At 42.1% G+C, this 18,973-nt stretch overlaps 1 protein-coding gene across 1 annotated transcript in view; it reads left to right on the plus strand.

Annotated features, from left to right (window-relative positions):
• TEX10 (testis expressed 10) overlaps nucleotides 1-18,973 on the plus strand; it is a 124,980-nt gene that overhangs the window by 92,569 nt on the left and 13,438 nt on the right. The window contains exon 12 of the mRNA XM_075921592.1: nucleotides 18,249-18,329. Within this exon, the coding sequence (XP_075777707.1) occupies nucleotides 18,249-18,329 (81 nt within the window). The remainder of the gene's footprint in view (nucleotides 1-18,248; nucleotides 18,330-18,973) is intronic.

Here is an 18,973-nt window from a genome sequence, read left to right on the forward strand (position 1 = left end):
AAGTAATCTGAAACATAATTAGACAGTTATCCTGTTATAAGTAGGGCCCTACCAAATTCACTGTCTACTTTGGTCAATTTCACCATCATAGGAATTTTAAAATTGCACATTTCATGGTTTCAGCTCTTTAAATATGAAATTATATGGTCTTGTAATTGTAGGGTTCTTACTCAAAAATGAGGTGTGTGTGTGTGGAGCTGTCATAAGGTTATTCTGTAGGAGAAGAGAGTCACAATACTTCTACCCTTGTTCTGCACTGTTGCATAAGGATATAAGTGACTAGTCGAGTAGTTGACTACCCGATAAACTTAGGCTTATTGGATAGTAGAGTCACTATTTGACTACTTGCTCCCCCCCCCCCCTTGCCTCTGTAACAGCTTTGGTTCCCCCCTGCCTTATGTATAGTGTCTGCGGGGGAGGGATGACGGGGGTGAGTAGGGAAGGCAGAGGCCTGACTGCTGTGCCTCTGCTTTTTAAAGGTAGTAACAGCCAGGTGGCTCTTACTATTTTAAAAGGCAGGGGCTCAGCGTTCCCAGAGCCTGCATGCCCAGCTCCTACTACCTTTAAGCTGCAGAGCTGCAGCAGGGGTAGCAAGTGCCCCCCCCATCAACTATAATTGAGTAATTGATGGAAATTCCATTGACTACTCGATTAGCTAATTAAACTCTACTTAACATCCCTACTGCTGCAGGTGGTAGATATGCCTTCAAAGCCAGGTAACTGGAGAGTGGTGGCCGTTGGCAGCGAGTCCAACTCTGAAGGCAGAGCTGCCATCAGCAGCAGCATAGAAGTATGGATGTCATGGTATGGCATTTCCATATTTACTTCTTTGCTGCTGCCTGCAGAGCTAAGCCTCCAGTTATCAGCTGCCCATCTCTGAAGGCAGAAGTAAGGGTGGCATAGTATTGCCACCCTTTTATGCTGCTGCTGCCAGGATGTTGTCTTTGAGCTGGGTGCCTGGCCAACAGCCATGGCTTTCCAGTTGCTCACCTCTAAAGGCAGCACAGAATTAAGGGTGGTAATCCTGTAGCCCCCCCGCCTAAAATAACCTTTAAACTCCCATGCAAGTATGTACATAGTGTTTTGTCATCTTTAATTCCATTGTGTTTGTGGAAGAAAGTGCTTTCAAATTATGCCCATCTTGACCCATTTCCAACGACATTGTATAATCAACATTTCCTTGAAGTGGGGACCTCTTTGAGTTGGGTTGGTGGGGAGCAGAAAGTCCCCCCTGCCATCCCATAAAGAGTGACACCAGTGACATGCTTCTGTAGATTTTTATACATCAGTTGACACCTCCCTTACCTTTTATCGTTAACTTGCACATGGAATTACAAATGCTCCTAGACTAACACTTTTAATCCTTCTTTCCTGTTTTGACATCTTGCTCATACAGTGTAAAAGGGGGTCTTGCTTTTCTGGTACTACTAGCCTGCATATAGTGTTGGTCATCTATCGATACAATTAGACACACAAACTGTTCATAAGAAATAAGCTGAAAAAGAGGAGCTAGTGTTTAAATATATACATACCAGAGATATAGCAGGAGAAACCTAGCACACTGAAATAAAGTTCACTGGTATAAAGAACAAAGATAATTTGGAGGTTGAATAGTTCAGTTGGAAACCTGAACTAGACTGCATTATGTTGTAAGTAATAGCTTTGGTTGCGTATGGTCATGAATAATAAGTGGAAGGCTGTATAGATGTTCTTTCCAAAAGGCAGTTCTTCTGAATGGTTTATAACAAAGCATATTTTGGGACTTGTTTTGGGGTCTCTGATTTTTTTTTAATGTTTCTTCTACATAGCAGGATTAGTAAATACTCCTGGGATGCTAGAAATACAAAGCCAAATATATTTTTAACAATTTAGTTATTAATTTAAGGAACGACATATAAAAAACTAGTTTATTTTAAAAAGATGCCATTTTGTGTAACTGTTTAGATTAATCTTTATATTTGATCATGAGAGATTAAATATAAAAGCAGGAATCTTGCCGCATTGCCTCAAGCAACTTATACTTACAATAATTGCTTCCATTTATTCAAGCTAGTTATTTAAAATTGCCCCCTTGCGAGTAAAGATGAGACTCCTGAATAAAATGTTGCAGCTTAATGCAAGAAGAAAGTCAATTTTCATTTTTAGCTGATCATATATTGCATGTCCATAATATTTTCTACTCCCATGTAAATGAATTGATCTATCAGTATCAAATGAAATCATAACAACAGAAATGAACGGTTTAACAAATGAAACAATGTGCATGCAATAATTGTTGTTGATATGAATTTATCTGACGGTTTCCTCTGAATATTTTAGGCAAAAGGCAGTCTATTGTTTTTTAATTCTGCTTAAGTCTAGATTCCAGAATAGTAGTCTTGCTTGTTCTCTACTGAGGATGGCCAAACTTACTGATCCTCTGAGCCACATACAATAATTTTTAGTCAGTGGAGAGACATACAACATGGGGCTGAAGCCCTAGCCTCACACTTCATGAGGTTGAATCCTTGAGTTCTCTCCCTCTCTAGTTAGTAGATGAAGAAGGAGCAGTGCATGGCGGCTCAGGAAGTCATGCTTTAATTGTAAAAGAGCCACATGTGGTTTTTAAGCTGCAGTTTGGATACACCTGTCTTATACAGAACATTAATGACCCGGGGGAAGGAATAGGCAAAAAAGGGTGTACATTTAGAAGAAATAAGGTTGGGGGACCCAGACATTGTCACATGTGCAAAGAGACTGAATCCGGAAATTATGAGGGGGAGAGGGAGAAAGTAGAGACACTTTTGTAAAAGAACCTGATGCAAAGTAATAGAAAAACATGTAGTGATTAGATCACTGTTAAAAGATGGAAACTGCCTAGTCCTTAAATCAAGGGTCTCCAACCTTTTTAAGCACAAGATCACTTTTTGAATTTGTCAGTCCAGGATTTACCTCAAACCCAAGTACCCCTGCCCCACCCCTTCGCTGAGGCCACGCCCTCCTCACTCTGTGAAGATGGGGTACATGGGATGGGAATGTCATGCCCCCCTGGCTCTGTCTCCCCCACTCTGCACAACAAGCAGGAGCCTCCCGGGGGCAGCTCTGAGGCTCTGGGAAGGAGCAGCATGACAGTGGGGGGAGGGGCAACTGAAGTGCAGCACTTCATAGACTTCAGCCAAACCAGTCAGGATCCCCTGCCAGAGGCTCCAAGATCTCCTGATAGATCCTGATCTACTGGTGGGTGACCACTGCCTTAAATAATCACAAGCTGGAAAATACTGATCAAGAAAAGGGTCCAGGAGTTGATGTTGATAAACTGTTTAAAAAAAAAAAAGTAGCTGTTTAGAAACTGGACATTGACATGACTTCTGCACCCCCAACTCCTTCCCACTAAACTCTCCCATCTTCTTCCCCCTGTCCTAAAGCCCTCGTACCCTGCCTTGAGGGCCCCCCACACCTCCCAAACCTCTGCTCTAAGCCACCCACAACCTGCCTCTCCTTACCCCGAAATCCTCACTCCTGCCTTCATTTTCCAAAAATACAACCATTGAAATAAAGAGCATGTTCATTTTTCATTTATTTAAAAAAATCACATACAGACCCAAGCAACGCTGGATACATTTGCTAGTAAAATAAATATTTTTACCTTAAAAAAATTGTGGCTATGAAAGCCAAAGAAATCTATAGGAGGAAAATTTGTAATAGGTACTAGTAGGAGCCTTAAAAATGTTAATTAAATATTTTATATTTGCATTACTGTTCCCTTTTGTAAGAAACTGTAAATGTGTAGGGATTTTTTGCAGAAAAAAAGAACTGTAACAGAGCTTTGAGGCTTATACATATATCCCAGAGCAGCTATTATGATGCTGGGTCCTTTTAAAATTGGGATCCTTAGTTGTAGGTCACATTAGTGCTCCTATCATATGCCCGATTGGAAATTGTGTATGTCTTCCTTTCCCATTGGGAAAGAGGGCAGATGGGAGAAACCCAGGGCCAGGAAAAGACCTGGGAGGAAGTGGAACTGTCTACATCTGTCATGGGTAAGGTTTGAAATAGACACCTAAAGGGATTAGGAGGTAATTGTGGGGAATCATGGTTATGTAGGGCTGGGGAGCCCTGGAAAGAAGAGCTTTAGGGACTATTAATCCCATGTGTGAAAGGCTTAACAAAAAATCCTGAGGGACACTGAGACTGTTTTGGGTTATTTTGGCTTTAGTGTTGAATTTTGTTAATAGAGCTCTGAGAAAAGAACTAGAACACTGCTGTCATTTGGAGTGTTATTTCGCCTTCCTATGCATCTGACATGCATCTGACGAAGTGGGTCTTTGCCCACGAAAGCTTATGCTCCTACACTTCAGTTAGTCTATGAGGTGCCATAGGACTCCTCGTCGCTTTTTCAAGAAAATAAAGTTGTTCTAACATAGGCCTTATGTGTCCTTATCAGTCAGCCCAAGAAACCTTTCTACATTTGTCCTCTAACGTATAGTTGCTTACTTAGCTCTAATTTTTGTTGTTATAAACAATAATAGTAATTAATAATGTTATCTTACAGTGTTTCAGAACCACTCTAAATCATTAGAAGAGCACTGCAATGTACTGTGTAAATGTGCATGTGTATTTTTTAGTAATTTGTAACTGTAACTCAAATAGCTGTTCTCTAATACATTATAATGTAATTTCAGCTGTACCATTTTTCCTTCTTACTGCCCTTCTGAGTAATATGCATATGCAGACTGCATTCATTCTGTACCCTCTTTGTCTAGATGTGGTGTAGGTTTTTTGTTTGGAATTTTTTTTAAAACTACGCTCTGTGGATGCTTTTTCTGGAGGCATTGAATCAGTACTGTTTTTCATATCCAACTCTGCAAGTTTAGCCAAGCCATAATAATAAAGATCTCTTCTTGTAAGCAGCTCCTCCAACAACTCAAACCACTGTTAATATTGCCCTGTCAAATCTGTTTACTTCAGAGAGAGGGAGCAGCACCTGACAAGAGTCTGTCTGGTAAAGTAAGGTGCTCCGGGGGATGCTGACTTAGCTTTAGAAGGCAAGCTTCATTGCCTGCCCCATCACCTGAAAATTTCTCATTTTCTTCACTCTGCAGAAATGTGATACTGGATAGAGTTCTGCTTGCCAACACAGTTATCTCACATAGTATCTTGGAAACTATAACCTGGTCCCATTTTGTTATCAATATCTGAGAAAGATGTTACCATAAAATGAAAATTAATATTGGTTCAGTGTCTGGATTCTTTGTGTTACTTATTCTGTTTTATAATAAAATATTTTCTCTCCTTCCTTTATTATATCTCCTGTTCAATATTAGCTTTCATTTATATAATGAATACAGTGGGCTAAATTCTCTTCTTGTGTGACTCCACTTAGTGGACAGTGAATAATTTGGTTCACTGCTTTTTTTTCCTTCATATTTGTATAGTATCTATGTGTCAGTGTGGGAGAAAGATGGGCATATCTTTACTTCTCTGAAAAAGAGAAATTTTCTAAGATTGAAATAATATGCTAACTTCCAGAAAGGAGTTTCTGGTCCATAATTTCCTTTGAAGGGTGGAATTGGAGTAAAAGAAAAGGTGAAGGAACAAGTGAAGTGAAAGAAAGGAAGAAAATGAGAGGGATTAAAATAATAGGATATGAATAAAATAGTAATTTGTGTGAACCCTTTCCTAATTTTAAGTATTTCACTTATGCTAGTGGTTAAAAACTGGGGAGATGCTGAACAAAAATACACAGTATATTGAATAAAAATGTAAATAATGTACAACAACAATGAACATTTTGTGCTTGCCAATCCCCTTTCCTCCCATTTGTGTGTATTCTGCCATTAGACATTGGTTTGAAAATATGCCACTGAATAGTTTGTGTATCTTGAATTCTGCTGATGGTTAGTTCCAGTATCTAAAATCATCCTTCTGCATAGCTTTAGCTTAATTTATTCAGGGTGGGCATTTGATCAAATACAAAATAAACTTGCAACAAAATGCTTTCTTGAAGCTTAATTCTGATACCAGTTTAAAATGTACAGACTTTTCTCTTTGTCCATTTACTTGTATAATATTCTGAAACAAAATTATTCTGGCTTTGGTCCAAGGGCAATCTGTTATGATTGTGCCAAAAATGTGATAAATGCTAATTAAATGTAAAATAATGATTCAGCTGTGACATTTTAGCATGGAAATTTTAAGTGATAATTAAGTTTTCTTTTCTTTTCATTTCTATGTCTAACCAAATTTGAGTTTCACTTTTAAAACAGACATTTATTATTGGACAGACATTTCAAACAAGATTTAATTCATATTAATGAAAATAATTGTCATTATTGCTTTAGAAATATGAAAATAGAATTGGACAGGCAGAATGTTTGTTTTGGTTGAGGGTAAAGGAAAATTGAAAGACAACTGGAAAAAATAACTTTTAGGCAACATAACTTGTAATTAAACAGCTTACCAGTCAGCACTATGACGCTGTTAACTTGAAGCTCTGTTTTTCTATCATTGACTGGAATGAAGTAAATTTGATGGGAAGTATTCTGTCAGTTTCAGTGAAAATACTTTTTTGGACTGACAACATACTGTCTCTAATCTGGCACCAAAAGAGAAGTTTTGAGATGTCTATTTTCACCAAGTGGTTCAGGACCTATTGGGGTTTAAGAAGTGGGGTTTGTTTGGCAATGGGCCTTGTTAGCTTCCCAGTTAGGCTTTTTATAACATGTTGATAGGATTGGTGGAATTCAAATTTATTTTTAAAATAATATTGTTTACTTTTAAGCTTCCCCCCTATTTTTCCAAGTTAAATTTTCAAAGTAGGTAAATGTAAAGGGCAGAAAATAGGGGAGGTCAGACAGTAGATGATGAAATTAAAAAAGTTAAAACTCAATAACCATTAAAACACAAATTGTCAGTGTCACATGTTAAAACATATAAGTATCTTGAAATGAAACGGAGTTCGTAAGCAGTATTTTTTCTTACTTTGCTTATCTATAAATTTCAGTATTTATCAATGGAAATATTTTTTCATTGGTTCGTGTGTGGTGAAATAAACATTTACTGACATTTACCAGTAAAAATCTCATCCTTCCCAGCTTAGCTGTGGATCTTTCATGGAGATAGCAGGAGAGGAAGCTGAGTGATCAGCCTGGGAACTTTCAAGTGAGAACTTTTAACAGAGAGAGCTTGGAAATTGGCTTTTTGTATTTTGGATTCTTAGTTTTTGTTTGACATAAGGCTGTTAAAATTACGAAAAGATGCTGGGTCACAACTTTAGAGACATGGACCCATGATGGTCACTGTTACTCTATTTTTTCCTATTCATGTACAGAATAAACTTTGTGCACTGAGGCATGTGTGGATGTGCACTCCCAGTAGAAACACACAGTTCTGCATGCTCTGCTAATCAGCTGGGTGCACCTACATCTCTCCTGGGGGAGGGGGAAACCCAAGCACATAGCTTACAGGAAACACTGATTCTTCTTTGAGTGGTTCCCTTGGGTGCTCCACTCAAGGTGTCGGGTCCCAACCTGGCGCCGCTAGTCGGAGATTTCCAGAGCCGTAGCTGGGCCGGACCGCGCATGACTGAGAGCAGCGTGTGGCGTTCGCGCCTTTTCAACGTCTCGTGGTCCGGCCCCCCCCATCAGTTCCTCTCAACCGCCTGTGGTTACTGGCGGAGCGCTGTTTATCTCCTCAGAGAAGCCGTTTCTAAAAAAAAAAAAAAAAAAGAAAAGGATCATAGATAGTTAACTCTGGTTAATATAGTTAGGTAGTAGTTAATTGTTGAATTTAAAAAAATACATATTTTTCTATAGTTACTATTCTTAGTTTTATTAGATTACTTGTATATAGTTACACTGAGCGAGCATCATGCCCGGGTCACCCAGGTTTAAACGGTGTGCTCAATGTAAAGATGCCATGCCTGCATCTGACGGGCACGAAGCTTGTGTCAGATGCCTAGGAGAATCACATGTGCCACAGAAATGCGCCCATTGTGCGAAATTGACACCGAGGGCACGCAGGGAGAGAGACATGCGATTAAAGCTACTCCTGTGTGATAAAGCTTTACAGCCTTCTGAGGACCAGGTCTCAGAACCTCCCGCAGGACAGAAAAGGAGATCACAATCGCCCGCGGTAATGGTGTCAAGGAGGAAGAGAGCTTCTCCTACGCGCTCTCTTCCATCCACTTCACTGCCCTGGGTCAGTCAGGGACACAAGCCTGGTATGTCAGGGACGGCGGGACAGCCAGAGAAAAGACACCAGACGCTGCCGGTAATGCCTGCACCTCTGAGCCGCTCGTCATCGGCACCGGCTCTGCACCCCTCTAAGTGCCCGGCACACCGGGAGCGATCAGCACCGCCAGAGGTGCTTGAGCCGCTACGGACTGCGCAGCCGCAAACTCTAGCAGCACCGCAAGCGGCTCCAATAAGCCATGACAAGCCGGCGCTGCAGTCGGCACCGGAATCAGCATTGACAGACGGCACTGGGAAGCAGCACGAACGGGCCCGACAACAGAGCGCCCCTCACCGTGCCGAGTTGGCACCGGGAAATCAAACTCCATTGGCAGTCTCAGCAGCTGGCTGCTGTGCCATGCAGGATCCTAGCGCAGCAGCATGATAGCACTGTGCACATAACGGAGGGTCAATCCCCTCCCCCCTCCCCCTGTTACTTATCAGTAGAAGGGAGGGAGGCTGCTCCTGCCTCTAAAGTCCCTACAAAGGCTGCTAGGAAGTCAATGCCGAGACACTCGATTTCACCATCACCTGAACCTTCGTTTTCACCGTGTCATTCAACGAGGGTCAGAGATTGCTCGGCGTCTCACAGCCAAACAATGCCCTCCCCGCGATGGAGATCGAGGTCTCGTCATTCTGGTCATCGCGACCGGTATCCCTATTATCTTTGGGGATCATCATATAGATCTCGCTCACCAAGTTACTCCTCTCCTAGATCTTATCATAGGGGGTATGTTAGCAGATATTCCTCACGGCGATCGTCCCCTGAGCACTTTGATTACAGGAGTCACCGATCATCCTACGAATATGGGAGACCTCACTCTCGTTCTCATCTATGCTGCTGCCAGACTCCTCATGAATCACGACAATCACCTCCAGTCCAAGATTGTCAAAGGGTGACACCTCGTCTGGAGATCCCCTTAGCCTCAGCTCACCTATCGGAGCCCAAGGAAGGACAAATCTCGGATATGGACGATCACCCGCACACTATATCTCCAGAAGATATTTCATCATCCTCCCCAGATAATGCTGTGTTTGCGGGGGATTCCTCTCCTCCTGACGACACAAAAGAATTTCAGGATCTTTTTAGGAGGGTGGCTCAGTCTCAGGACGTTCAGCTATCAGATGTCCCGACGAAACAATTCAAACTCTGGAGAAATTTACACCCTAAGCAACAATCTAAGGTTGCTCTCCCTATTGATGAGGCAATCCTCCAGTCAGCAGCAGAAATTTGACATACCCCGGCTTCGACTCCTCCAACTTCGAAACCGACGGAAAAACGTTATTTTGTCTCCTCTAAAGATTCAGAATTTCTCTTTACTCACCCTCAACCAAACTCCTTGGTCATCGATGCAACTCTTCAAAGAACCCACAGCTGAAAAATGTAGGGGCAGATAAGGAGGCCAAGAAGTTGGACGTATTTGGCCGCAAAGTATACTCATCGGCCACATTACTTCTTCGCATTGCGAATTATGCAGCTCTGTTGGCAAACCATAGTTTCGATAATATCGCGAAACTTACAGACCTGGGCCAAAGAACATTGGAGGCCGATAAAGAGCTCTTACGGTCAATCCTCAAGGAAGGATATGCGTGTTTGAAGGCGAATCTCCAGATAGCTATGGATGTAGCAGACACGGCGGCTAGAGGGGTAGCAACAGCAGTGTCTATGAGACGTTCGTCCTGGCTCGCCACAGCGGCAGTACCCAAGGAGTTACACTCCAAGGTTGAAGACCTTCCGTTTGACAGGGTAAAATTATTCGCTGAAAAACCGATGAAGTACTTCATACTGGCAAAGACTCAAGAACAACACTCCGTACGCTGGGAATGTACATCCCACCATTCCGTCATCGTCGTTATTTCCCGTATCAGAGACGGTATGACTATCAGGCTTGTAGACAACAAAATCGCACGTTTGACCAGTCACGACCTAGACAGCGACCTCAGCGAAGGTGTCCACCACCACCTAGAGTGGCTGGCACGTCCACCTCAAAACAGCAAGTTTGACTTCTTTATCGAGGGCATGCAAACTCCACCAATCGTTGTTGCACACAGAGACCCCAATTTCCACCATCGTCTATGACCCTATTATCACTGATTTTGAGTTTTGCTGTTTATTAGGCTAAAATAAACACCGTAGGAAGGAAGAGCTTGAGGATCAGGTTGAGAACTTTTATGGGCCAACATAAGGAGCAGGTTAAATATCTATTATGCCTGTTAGCTTTTCAGTGGATAGTGATGGCAGAGCAGTAGTTGTATATGAGCTGCTCTGAACCCACTATAACTGTAGCAAGTTCTATAGAGTAATTTTTGGGTCAAGAAGTAATGAGGTGTCTTTGATTCAGTGAGATCAGTGTTTTTAATTAATAGGTCCATCACACATATATGATGTGGTTAATCTGAGCTCTGATATTGGGGACTTCTTGGTACTTCTGCATGCCATAACTAGGAAACATGAAATGGAGGATCATAGAATAGTAGGACTGGAAGAGACCTCGAGAGGTCATCAAGTCCAGCCCCCTGCCCTCATGGCAGGACCAAATACTGTCTAGACCATCCCTGATAAACATTTATCTAACCTACTCTTAAATATGTCCAGAGATGGGGATTCCAGAACCTCTGTGGGCAATTTATTTCAGTGTTTTGACTACCCTGACAGTTAGGAACTTTTTCCTAATGTCCAACCTAAACCTCCTTTGCTGTACTTTAAGCCCATTGCTTCTTGTTCTATCCTCAGAGGCCAAGATGAACAAGTTTTCTCCCTTTTCCTTATGTGACACCCTTTTAGATACCTGAAAACAACTATCATGTCCCCCCTCAATCTTCTCTTTTCTAAACTAAAGCACCCCAGTTCTTTCAGCCTTCCTCCATAGGTCATGTTCTCTAGACCTTTCTTGTTGCTCTTCTCTAGACCCTCTCCAATTTCTCCACATCTTTCTTGAAATGCGGTGCCCACAACTGGACATAATACTCCAGCTGAGGCCTAACCAGCGCAGAGTAGAGCGAAAGAATGACTTCTCGTGTCTTGCTCACGACACACCAGTTAGTGCATCCCAGAATCATGTTTGCTTTCTTTGCAACAGCATCACGCTGCTGACTCATATTTAACTTGTGGTCTACTATAACCCCTAGATTCCTTTCTGCCGTACTCCTTTCTAGACAGTTGCTTCCCATTCTGTATGTATGAAACTGATTGTTCCTTCTTAAGTGGAGCACTTTGCATATGTCTTTATTAAACTTCATCCTGTTTACCTCAGACCATTTCTCCAATTTGTCCAGATCATTTTGAATTATGACCCTATACTCCAGAGCAGTTGCAACCCCTCCCAGCTTGGTATTATCTGCAAACTTAATAAGCGTACTTTCTATGCCAATATCTCAATAGTTGATGAAGATATTAAACAGAGCTGGTCCCAAAACAGACCCCTGTGGAACCCCACTTATTATACCTTTCCAACAGGATTGTGAACCATTAATAACTACTCTCTGAGTACGGTTATCCAGCCAGTTATACACCCACCTTATAGTTGCCCCATCTAATTTGTATTTTCCTAGTTTATTGAAAAGAATATTATGCGAGACCATATCAAACTCCTTACTAAAGTCTAGGTATACCACATCCACCGTTTTTCCCTTATCCACTAGACTCTTTATCCTATCAAAGAAAGCTATCAGATTGGTTTGATATGATTTGTTCTTTTCAAATCCATACTGGCTGTTCCCTATCATCTTGCCACCTTCCAAGTGTTTATAGAGGATTTCCTTAATTACTTGATCCATTATCTTCGCTGGCACAGAAGTTAAACTAACTGGTCTGTAGTTTCCTGGGTTGTTTTTATTTCCCTTTTTTATAAATGGGCACTATATTTGCCCTTTTCCAGTCTTCTGGAATCTCTCCTGTCTCCCATGATTTTCCAAAGATGATAGCTGGCGGCTCAGATACCTCCTCTATCAGCTCCTTGAGTATTTTAGGATGCATTTCATACTAGATATATGGATGTTCTTCTTGGGGAGGTCAGGAAGAACCTCAACAGTATCATTTAAAAGATAGCAGTATCTTGCTTCATTCGGTCTTTTTTGCCTTAACTTGTGCCCTCTTGACAGATGTTTGTAATGTTTTGATACACCAGTTTGTATTCTAGACAGGGCTTTGTTTCTGTTACAAGATAATCAGTAGATTCAGTTGCTTGCATGCCTGTCTCTTTCCTGAGCTAGTATATGAAGTTATAATGTATCTTTCGTCTTGAAAGATCCCAAAACACTAGACCAATTTTTGATTGATATGCCTACTTAATGCATTAGTCACTTTGCCTAACACTGACATGCAACCATATCTGGGATTAAAGTCAATAATAATAGTTTAATAGTACATAACCACATTATAGGATTGGAAGTTAAGGATACTATATCTGTTTGATGCTATGGGGGCCATTTAGTCAGGCATAAGTATTTGAGCTAGAATTTGGCTAAAATACCATGATTGTATGGTTTAGAAAATGACATGGAATTATACATACCTAGAAGTGATAGACTTCAGCATTGTGTTCTCAAAAGACAGTATTTCTAGTAGTATGTATCCCTAGCAGCACTATGGGGCATTGGTTTATTTTTGATACTTTGGGGAAAATGTTTCCTATTGTATCAGCACTGCTTACTGAAACACATATGTGTTCTTGGGATCTCTCTCGTTCACGTACTGACTACCTTCTCTTATACTGTTCAGCTTGCAAGACCTCTTGGATCAAAGTTGCTTAGCAGTATGTTGAGATAATTTCTTTAGCCCAGCATCTCCCACAGTTCCTATTCATATGGAGTATTTCTCTGTTGTCTGCAGTTTCTGAAGGCAGTTCAAAGAAGTAGTGCTAGCCATGGCCTCTTTGTGGCTTTGCTGCCAACTCTTCTGACTCAATGGCAGTGGTTCAGCGGTTGTGTGCTTTTCTCACAACTATTTCTTTGCCAGTTCTAATGATTTTTGAGTAGTGGTGAATGATCTCTACTCTCTTTTCCTCCTACTAGGACTGAATAAAAATCAATTTGGTGATTTCAGCCATCTGAATCCAGTATTGCAAAAATTCGCTGCCAAATTTGTCCACACTCACACAAGGCATAGCTGCCCCATAAACACAGGACTAACTCAAAGTGGTATTCTCTATGTGAGGCAGCTTTTACTAGCTTCTGTCTTCAGAGAATGAATTGTGCCCAGCCTGTTCTTGGGCAGCTGAACCTCACATAGGGATTTTGGGTAGAGGTCACATGGGGTATTTTGGATTCTTCAGCAGTTCTCTGAGGAGCCATGACTCCAATGCAGAAAAGCTCAGTTGAAAGACACATCTGGCTACACCTCAAATGGCAGCTCATTTCAAACAAATCTTTTGCTCTTTCAAAGTCATTGGTTTGGTCCAGTTTGAGGAAAAATGGATTAGATCATAGAAGATTAGGGTTAGAGGGGACCTCAGGGAGTCATCTAGTCCAACCCCCACTGCTCAAAGGAGAAATAGTCTTTATTCCAGCCAGGGCTTTGTCAAGTCTGGCCCTAAAAACCCCTAGGCTACGTCTACACTGGCATGATTTTCCGGAAATGCTTAAAATGGAACAGTTTTCCGTTATAAGTATTTCCGGGAAAAGCGCGTCTACATTGGCAGGATGCTTTTCCGGAAAAGCACGTTTTCCGGAAAAGCGTCCGTGCCAATGTAGACGCGCTTTTCCGCAAAAAAGCCCCGATGGTCATTTTCGCGATCAGGGCTTTTTTGCGAAAAAGAAATCTGTGCTGTCTACACTGGCCCTTTTCTGGAACAGTTTTCCAGAAAAGGACTTTTGCCTGAATGGGAGCAACATAGTTTTTTCGGAAAAGACTGATGATTTTACAGTAGATCGTCAGTGCTTTTCCGGAAATTCAAGGGGCTAGTGTAGACAGCTGGCAAGTTATTCCGGAAAAGCGGCTGATTTTCCGGAATAAGTGGCCAGTGTAGACACAGCCCCCAGGATGGAGATTTCATCACCTGCTTAGGTAACACATTCCAGTACTTCACCACCCTTTTAGTGAAATAGTTTTATCCTAATATCCAACCTAGATCTCCATCATTGCAACTTGAAACCATTGCTCCTTGTTCTGTCACCTGCCACCACTGATAATTCCCTAGTTCCATTCTTGCTGCTATCGGAGCCTTCCCCACACCTTTCTTCTCTTCTGCAGACTTAAATAAACCCAATTCCTTCAACTTTTCCTCATAAATTGTGCCAGTGTATTTACCCAGATGGACTGAGAGCCAAAGGTTGCCATCCCCTGACCTAAACCAAAATGGAGTTGGATTGCTGGCATGTAAAATTAAAAAGGTCATAGAGGATACTTGCAGAGGAGCACGTGGTTTGGACAGAAATGTCCTTAGGAGAGGATTTATTAATGGAGATTCTCTGTGTCCTAGTAAGGAAGAGATGATAAAAAAACATGGGTAAGATCTGATGAGAAACGGTCAAATGAAAAATAGGGATGTAAGTAGTCAACTACCCAATAAACCTAGACTTATTGGGTAGTAGAGTCACTACTCAACTGCTTGGCCCCCTCCCCTCTCTTTGCTGCCTCTGTATCAGAGGCAGCAAAGTTGGGGAGCAGGAGCCGGTGCTGGCGAGCTAGCTTAAAAGCCAGTTCCCCCCAGCACCATCTCCACGGTGTGGTGGGGAGTGGAGGGGAGGCAGAGCCACAGCGGTCCCAGAGTTGGCGCAAGCCGGGACTGCTTAGTCCTGGCTTGTGCTGCCTCTGGCAGTTAATCCTACTGTGGCTGTGCAGTGGCTCTGCAGTTTAAATGTAGTAAGAGCCCTCTGGGCTCTTACTACATTTAAACTGGGGTCGGAGTGAGCTGTGACTGCTCAGTCCTAGCTCACACCGCCTCTGGGAGCTAACCCCACTGCATCTGGGGTTTCCCCTCCATGAGTATATTACTTTGACTTTTCCATCTAGTCATTATGCTTGCAACAGGAATATTGTGGTGGTGATAAGTTTTTTCTCTTGTCTTTTTATTAACCTGGTATTGATTAATTTTTGTGTCCTGGTTTGTATTCTAGGGGTGAGATTTCCCAAGTAGTCTCTCCCTGGTTTCTTTAGCATTATTGGGGTGGTGGCAGCGGATTTTATCCCCAAAATCTAGGACTTTAAGATTTTTGGGGGAAGTTTTATACCAAAGCCTGGTAGATAAGGTTTTGGGGTACTTTTGCTGGCCCCCACTTCTGCATTTATCGTGCCAGAGTGGGGAAGGAGCCATGACAGAATCTCTGCAGTTTAAATATAATAAGAGCTGGGCTGCCTATGCGCCCGGCTCCTACTCCATTTAAACTGCAGAGCCACAGTGGGGGTAGTGAGCCCCCCCTCCCTTATTGACTAATCAAGTAGTTGATGGAAATTCCATTGACTACTTGATTTGTTAATTAACTGCTACTTAACATCTCGAATGAAAGAAACCCATTCAGTTATATTACATAATGGCAGCTAAAAATTGATAACGTTTTTAAGTGCTTATACACAAATTCTAGTATAATGCCTAAAATGTAAAATAATGCCTAAAATGGATGAACTAGAATGCCTCATTTTAAAAGCGGATACTGATATAGGCATTACAGAAGCTTGAAACTTGGTGGAATGAACATAATGGGACAAGATGATACCAGGATACAAAATATATCAAAAGGACAGAATAGGTTATGCTGGTGGAGAAATGGCACTATATGTAAAAGAAAGCATAGAGTCAAATGAAGTAAAATCTTAAGTGAACCATAAGTTATGTGGCTGCAACTAAATCATGAAAATTTGGATATGCAGACGATCTTGCTGTGATAATTGAAGTATCAAATCTCCATGACATTAAGAAAGCATTAACTGAGGACCTCCAGAATCTAGAAGTCTATTTCTGGAAATTGGAGGCTCAAGCCATCACCCCTCTGCTCCAGGCTCCACTCTCACCCTGACTCTTTTCACCCCTGTTCTGTCCCCACTCCACCACTTCCCCCAACTCCCACCCTGCCGCCTATCTTCCTGTGCCTGCTCTGCCCTGGTACAACTCTGCCCTGGTACAGATCTGCCCTCTCCTTGTCCCCATTCCACCTCTTCCCCTGGGCAACATGGCCCAGAAGACCAGTGAAGTGCCAGCAACAGATGTTGGGCCCAACTCCTCAGTCACTGATGGCAGTGGGAAGCAGAGCTATGTGACCCTAGTTGGTTCCACTCCAGCAGCTCACAGCCATTTCACTGTTTCCTACCACCACTGGTGAGTGCGGGGGAAGTCCCACCCCTTTTCCTAAGCTCCCTCCCCTAAGTAATGTGGTTGAGAGCTGGGGAGTGAAGCAGGCTGGGGCTGGGTCACTCCATTTCCTGTTGCTGCCAGCGAGTATAGGAATGGGTCCACCCCCCCACTGCTTGTGCTAGGTCCGCCGATAACCCGCCTGGCCCTTTAAGGGCCCCCAAAGTAGGTATGTCATCATGTAGTCAATTAACTGATAAGCAAAAGCTTATAGGTTAATGCTATCGACTACATACATTTCCTCCCCACCAAGTAAATTTTTTAGCAGGCTGGCCAGCTGGCTAAGTCCTGGCTTCCGACGAGTCTGGGACCTACCACTGCTACGGCTCTGCATTTAAAGTGTATTCAGAGCTATGCTCTGTATCAGGCAGCAGCATGGGGTGATAGGCAGCCAGTCCGTGAGGGGAGCTGGTTTTTAAATTGGCTCCCCTCGTAGACCAACTCCTGCCTGGCACCCCACACTGCTGCCTCTGATACAGAGGCAGCAGCAAGGAGTGGCAGAGGGCAACTTGGGAGTGGGGCCAAAGCACACTGGCTGCTGGCTCTGCCTCCTGGTACTATAGAGTAGTTGACTAATCAATATGAATTCATGAGGTTACTCAATTATTTAATTAACCGATATTTTTTACCTCAACGAATGGAGCGTGAGGAGGTTGCCCCAAACTTTCCTGTGGACAGTGATGGCTCCAATCTTGTTTGATATTGATTAATGATGGACAGTGACTGGGTTATATTAACATCATTGGTGCATTTATTTAATCTAAATTAGTACAACAGTGGTTCCTCCAAAGAGTTTACAAGCTAAATAGATGGAGGCAGACAAAGTATGTGATGGGAGACAGGCTCAGAGAGGTCAAGTAACTTTCCCAAGGTCACACAACAGATTTTTGGCAGAGGTTGGAATAGAATCCAGGTCTCCTGACTCCCATTCCAGTCGTCTGGCCATTGTATCATATTTCTAGCATCCCCGAAAATCACTTTTCTGCTGTTTTATTTGTACGTGGTGATTTCTGACCCAGGCATTTTCCCTTAAAACACTAAAGGCTCTTTTTCTGAATAAGAATCCAGTCTGCTTTTATGGGTCTGTGTATTTTAACTTCTCCTAGGAATTCTTTTGTGGGTGATGCAGTTATACTACTGTGAAGATTGACTCTGTCACCTTTGTGTGTCATTGTTCCTGCTTTTTGGTTATGTGAGCATAAAGTGTTTCATACCATTTATAAAGCAAGATGTCTCTTTTTTGTTGCTGCTTTTTATATCCACAGAATATGACATTCTTTTGTCGGGTGGGGAAGGCAAAATGGGATGTGTCTTTCTGTAATACACTTCCCTTGTTGTCCTCTCTCCCTCCCTCCGTGATGAGTGTTTTTATTGAGTTACCAACTTGTATAGATTTTTTTGGAGAATTGCTTGGGATGTTTCCCTAAAAAGGGGCAAAGGTGGGGCCTGCCTATATTTTTATAGTCGGATTTTTCTTTTTTCTTTATAGGAATCCTGAAAAGTTAGTGTAAGGAACGTTTTGATAAAAGGAGAAAATGACAGCAAACACACAGTTGCTGCTATTTGACTTTAAGTTGTGAATGTTAAAAAGATAAATTATTCAGTTCTACTTTTGCAACTTTTAAAAAGGATCAATCACATGTGCCCATGTATTCATATGTCTACACAGAGGATGTATGTGCAATAATATATTTGCCTGTCAGCTATCCATGTGAGATTTCATAAATATAACTGTTTTCTTTCATTTAAACAGGTGGTATGCCACAGCTTGTCCACTATACCTTCACGAAGTCAGTGTTTTGACATCCTCCAGAATGGTATCTGTAAATATCTGGTAAATAACATTTTGTTGTATTTTCTAAACATTGTGTTTGAAAGTGCATTCTGTATTTTGAACAGCTTTGTGATATTCTGATTAACTCTCATACCCAGCTCTCCAGTAGAGCAGAGAATATTAAATGAGATTTGAGACCAATATTTTGGAAGTGACTAGTATGTTTTGGGCAGGTGGCTGGACTCGATGACCTCCTGAGGTCTCTTCCAGCCCTGGGATTCTATGATTTCTCATCATAAAGGGCCTGATTTTCAGAGGATACACATTCAGCACTTTCTGAAAATCAGGCCCCTTTTCATTTTTGTTTGCACAATTTGAAGTCATCCAAAATCACCAGGATTACAAATGGCCCTGATAAAAGTTCCTGTGCTGCATACTCACCAAGCTGTTGTGTTGTGTCCCGATACACTAGCCCGTAATCATTTCTAGATCTCAGTAGGCTGCAGCCCTGTCTCTTGGCCTCTGACATTTCCTAAATACAAGGTGTTTCTCTCTCATCCCTTCATGCATATGGGCCTTGCATCCCCAGGACCATTGCTGACCCCTCAGGTTTCCTAGGAGCACTTTTTTTCCCAGAGTTCTACCTTGTGGGTGGTCTGTGTTTACAGTTTAATTTTCCAAGATAATGTATTTGGTGAAGTGTA

Source organism: Pelodiscus sinensis, chromosome 2 (assembly GCF_049634645.1).
Source record: "Pelodiscus sinensis isolate JC-2024 chromosome 2, ASM4963464v1, whole genome shotgun sequence".
Lineage (NCBI taxonomy): Eukaryota > Metazoa > Chordata > Testudines > Trionychidae > Pelodiscus > Pelodiscus sinensis.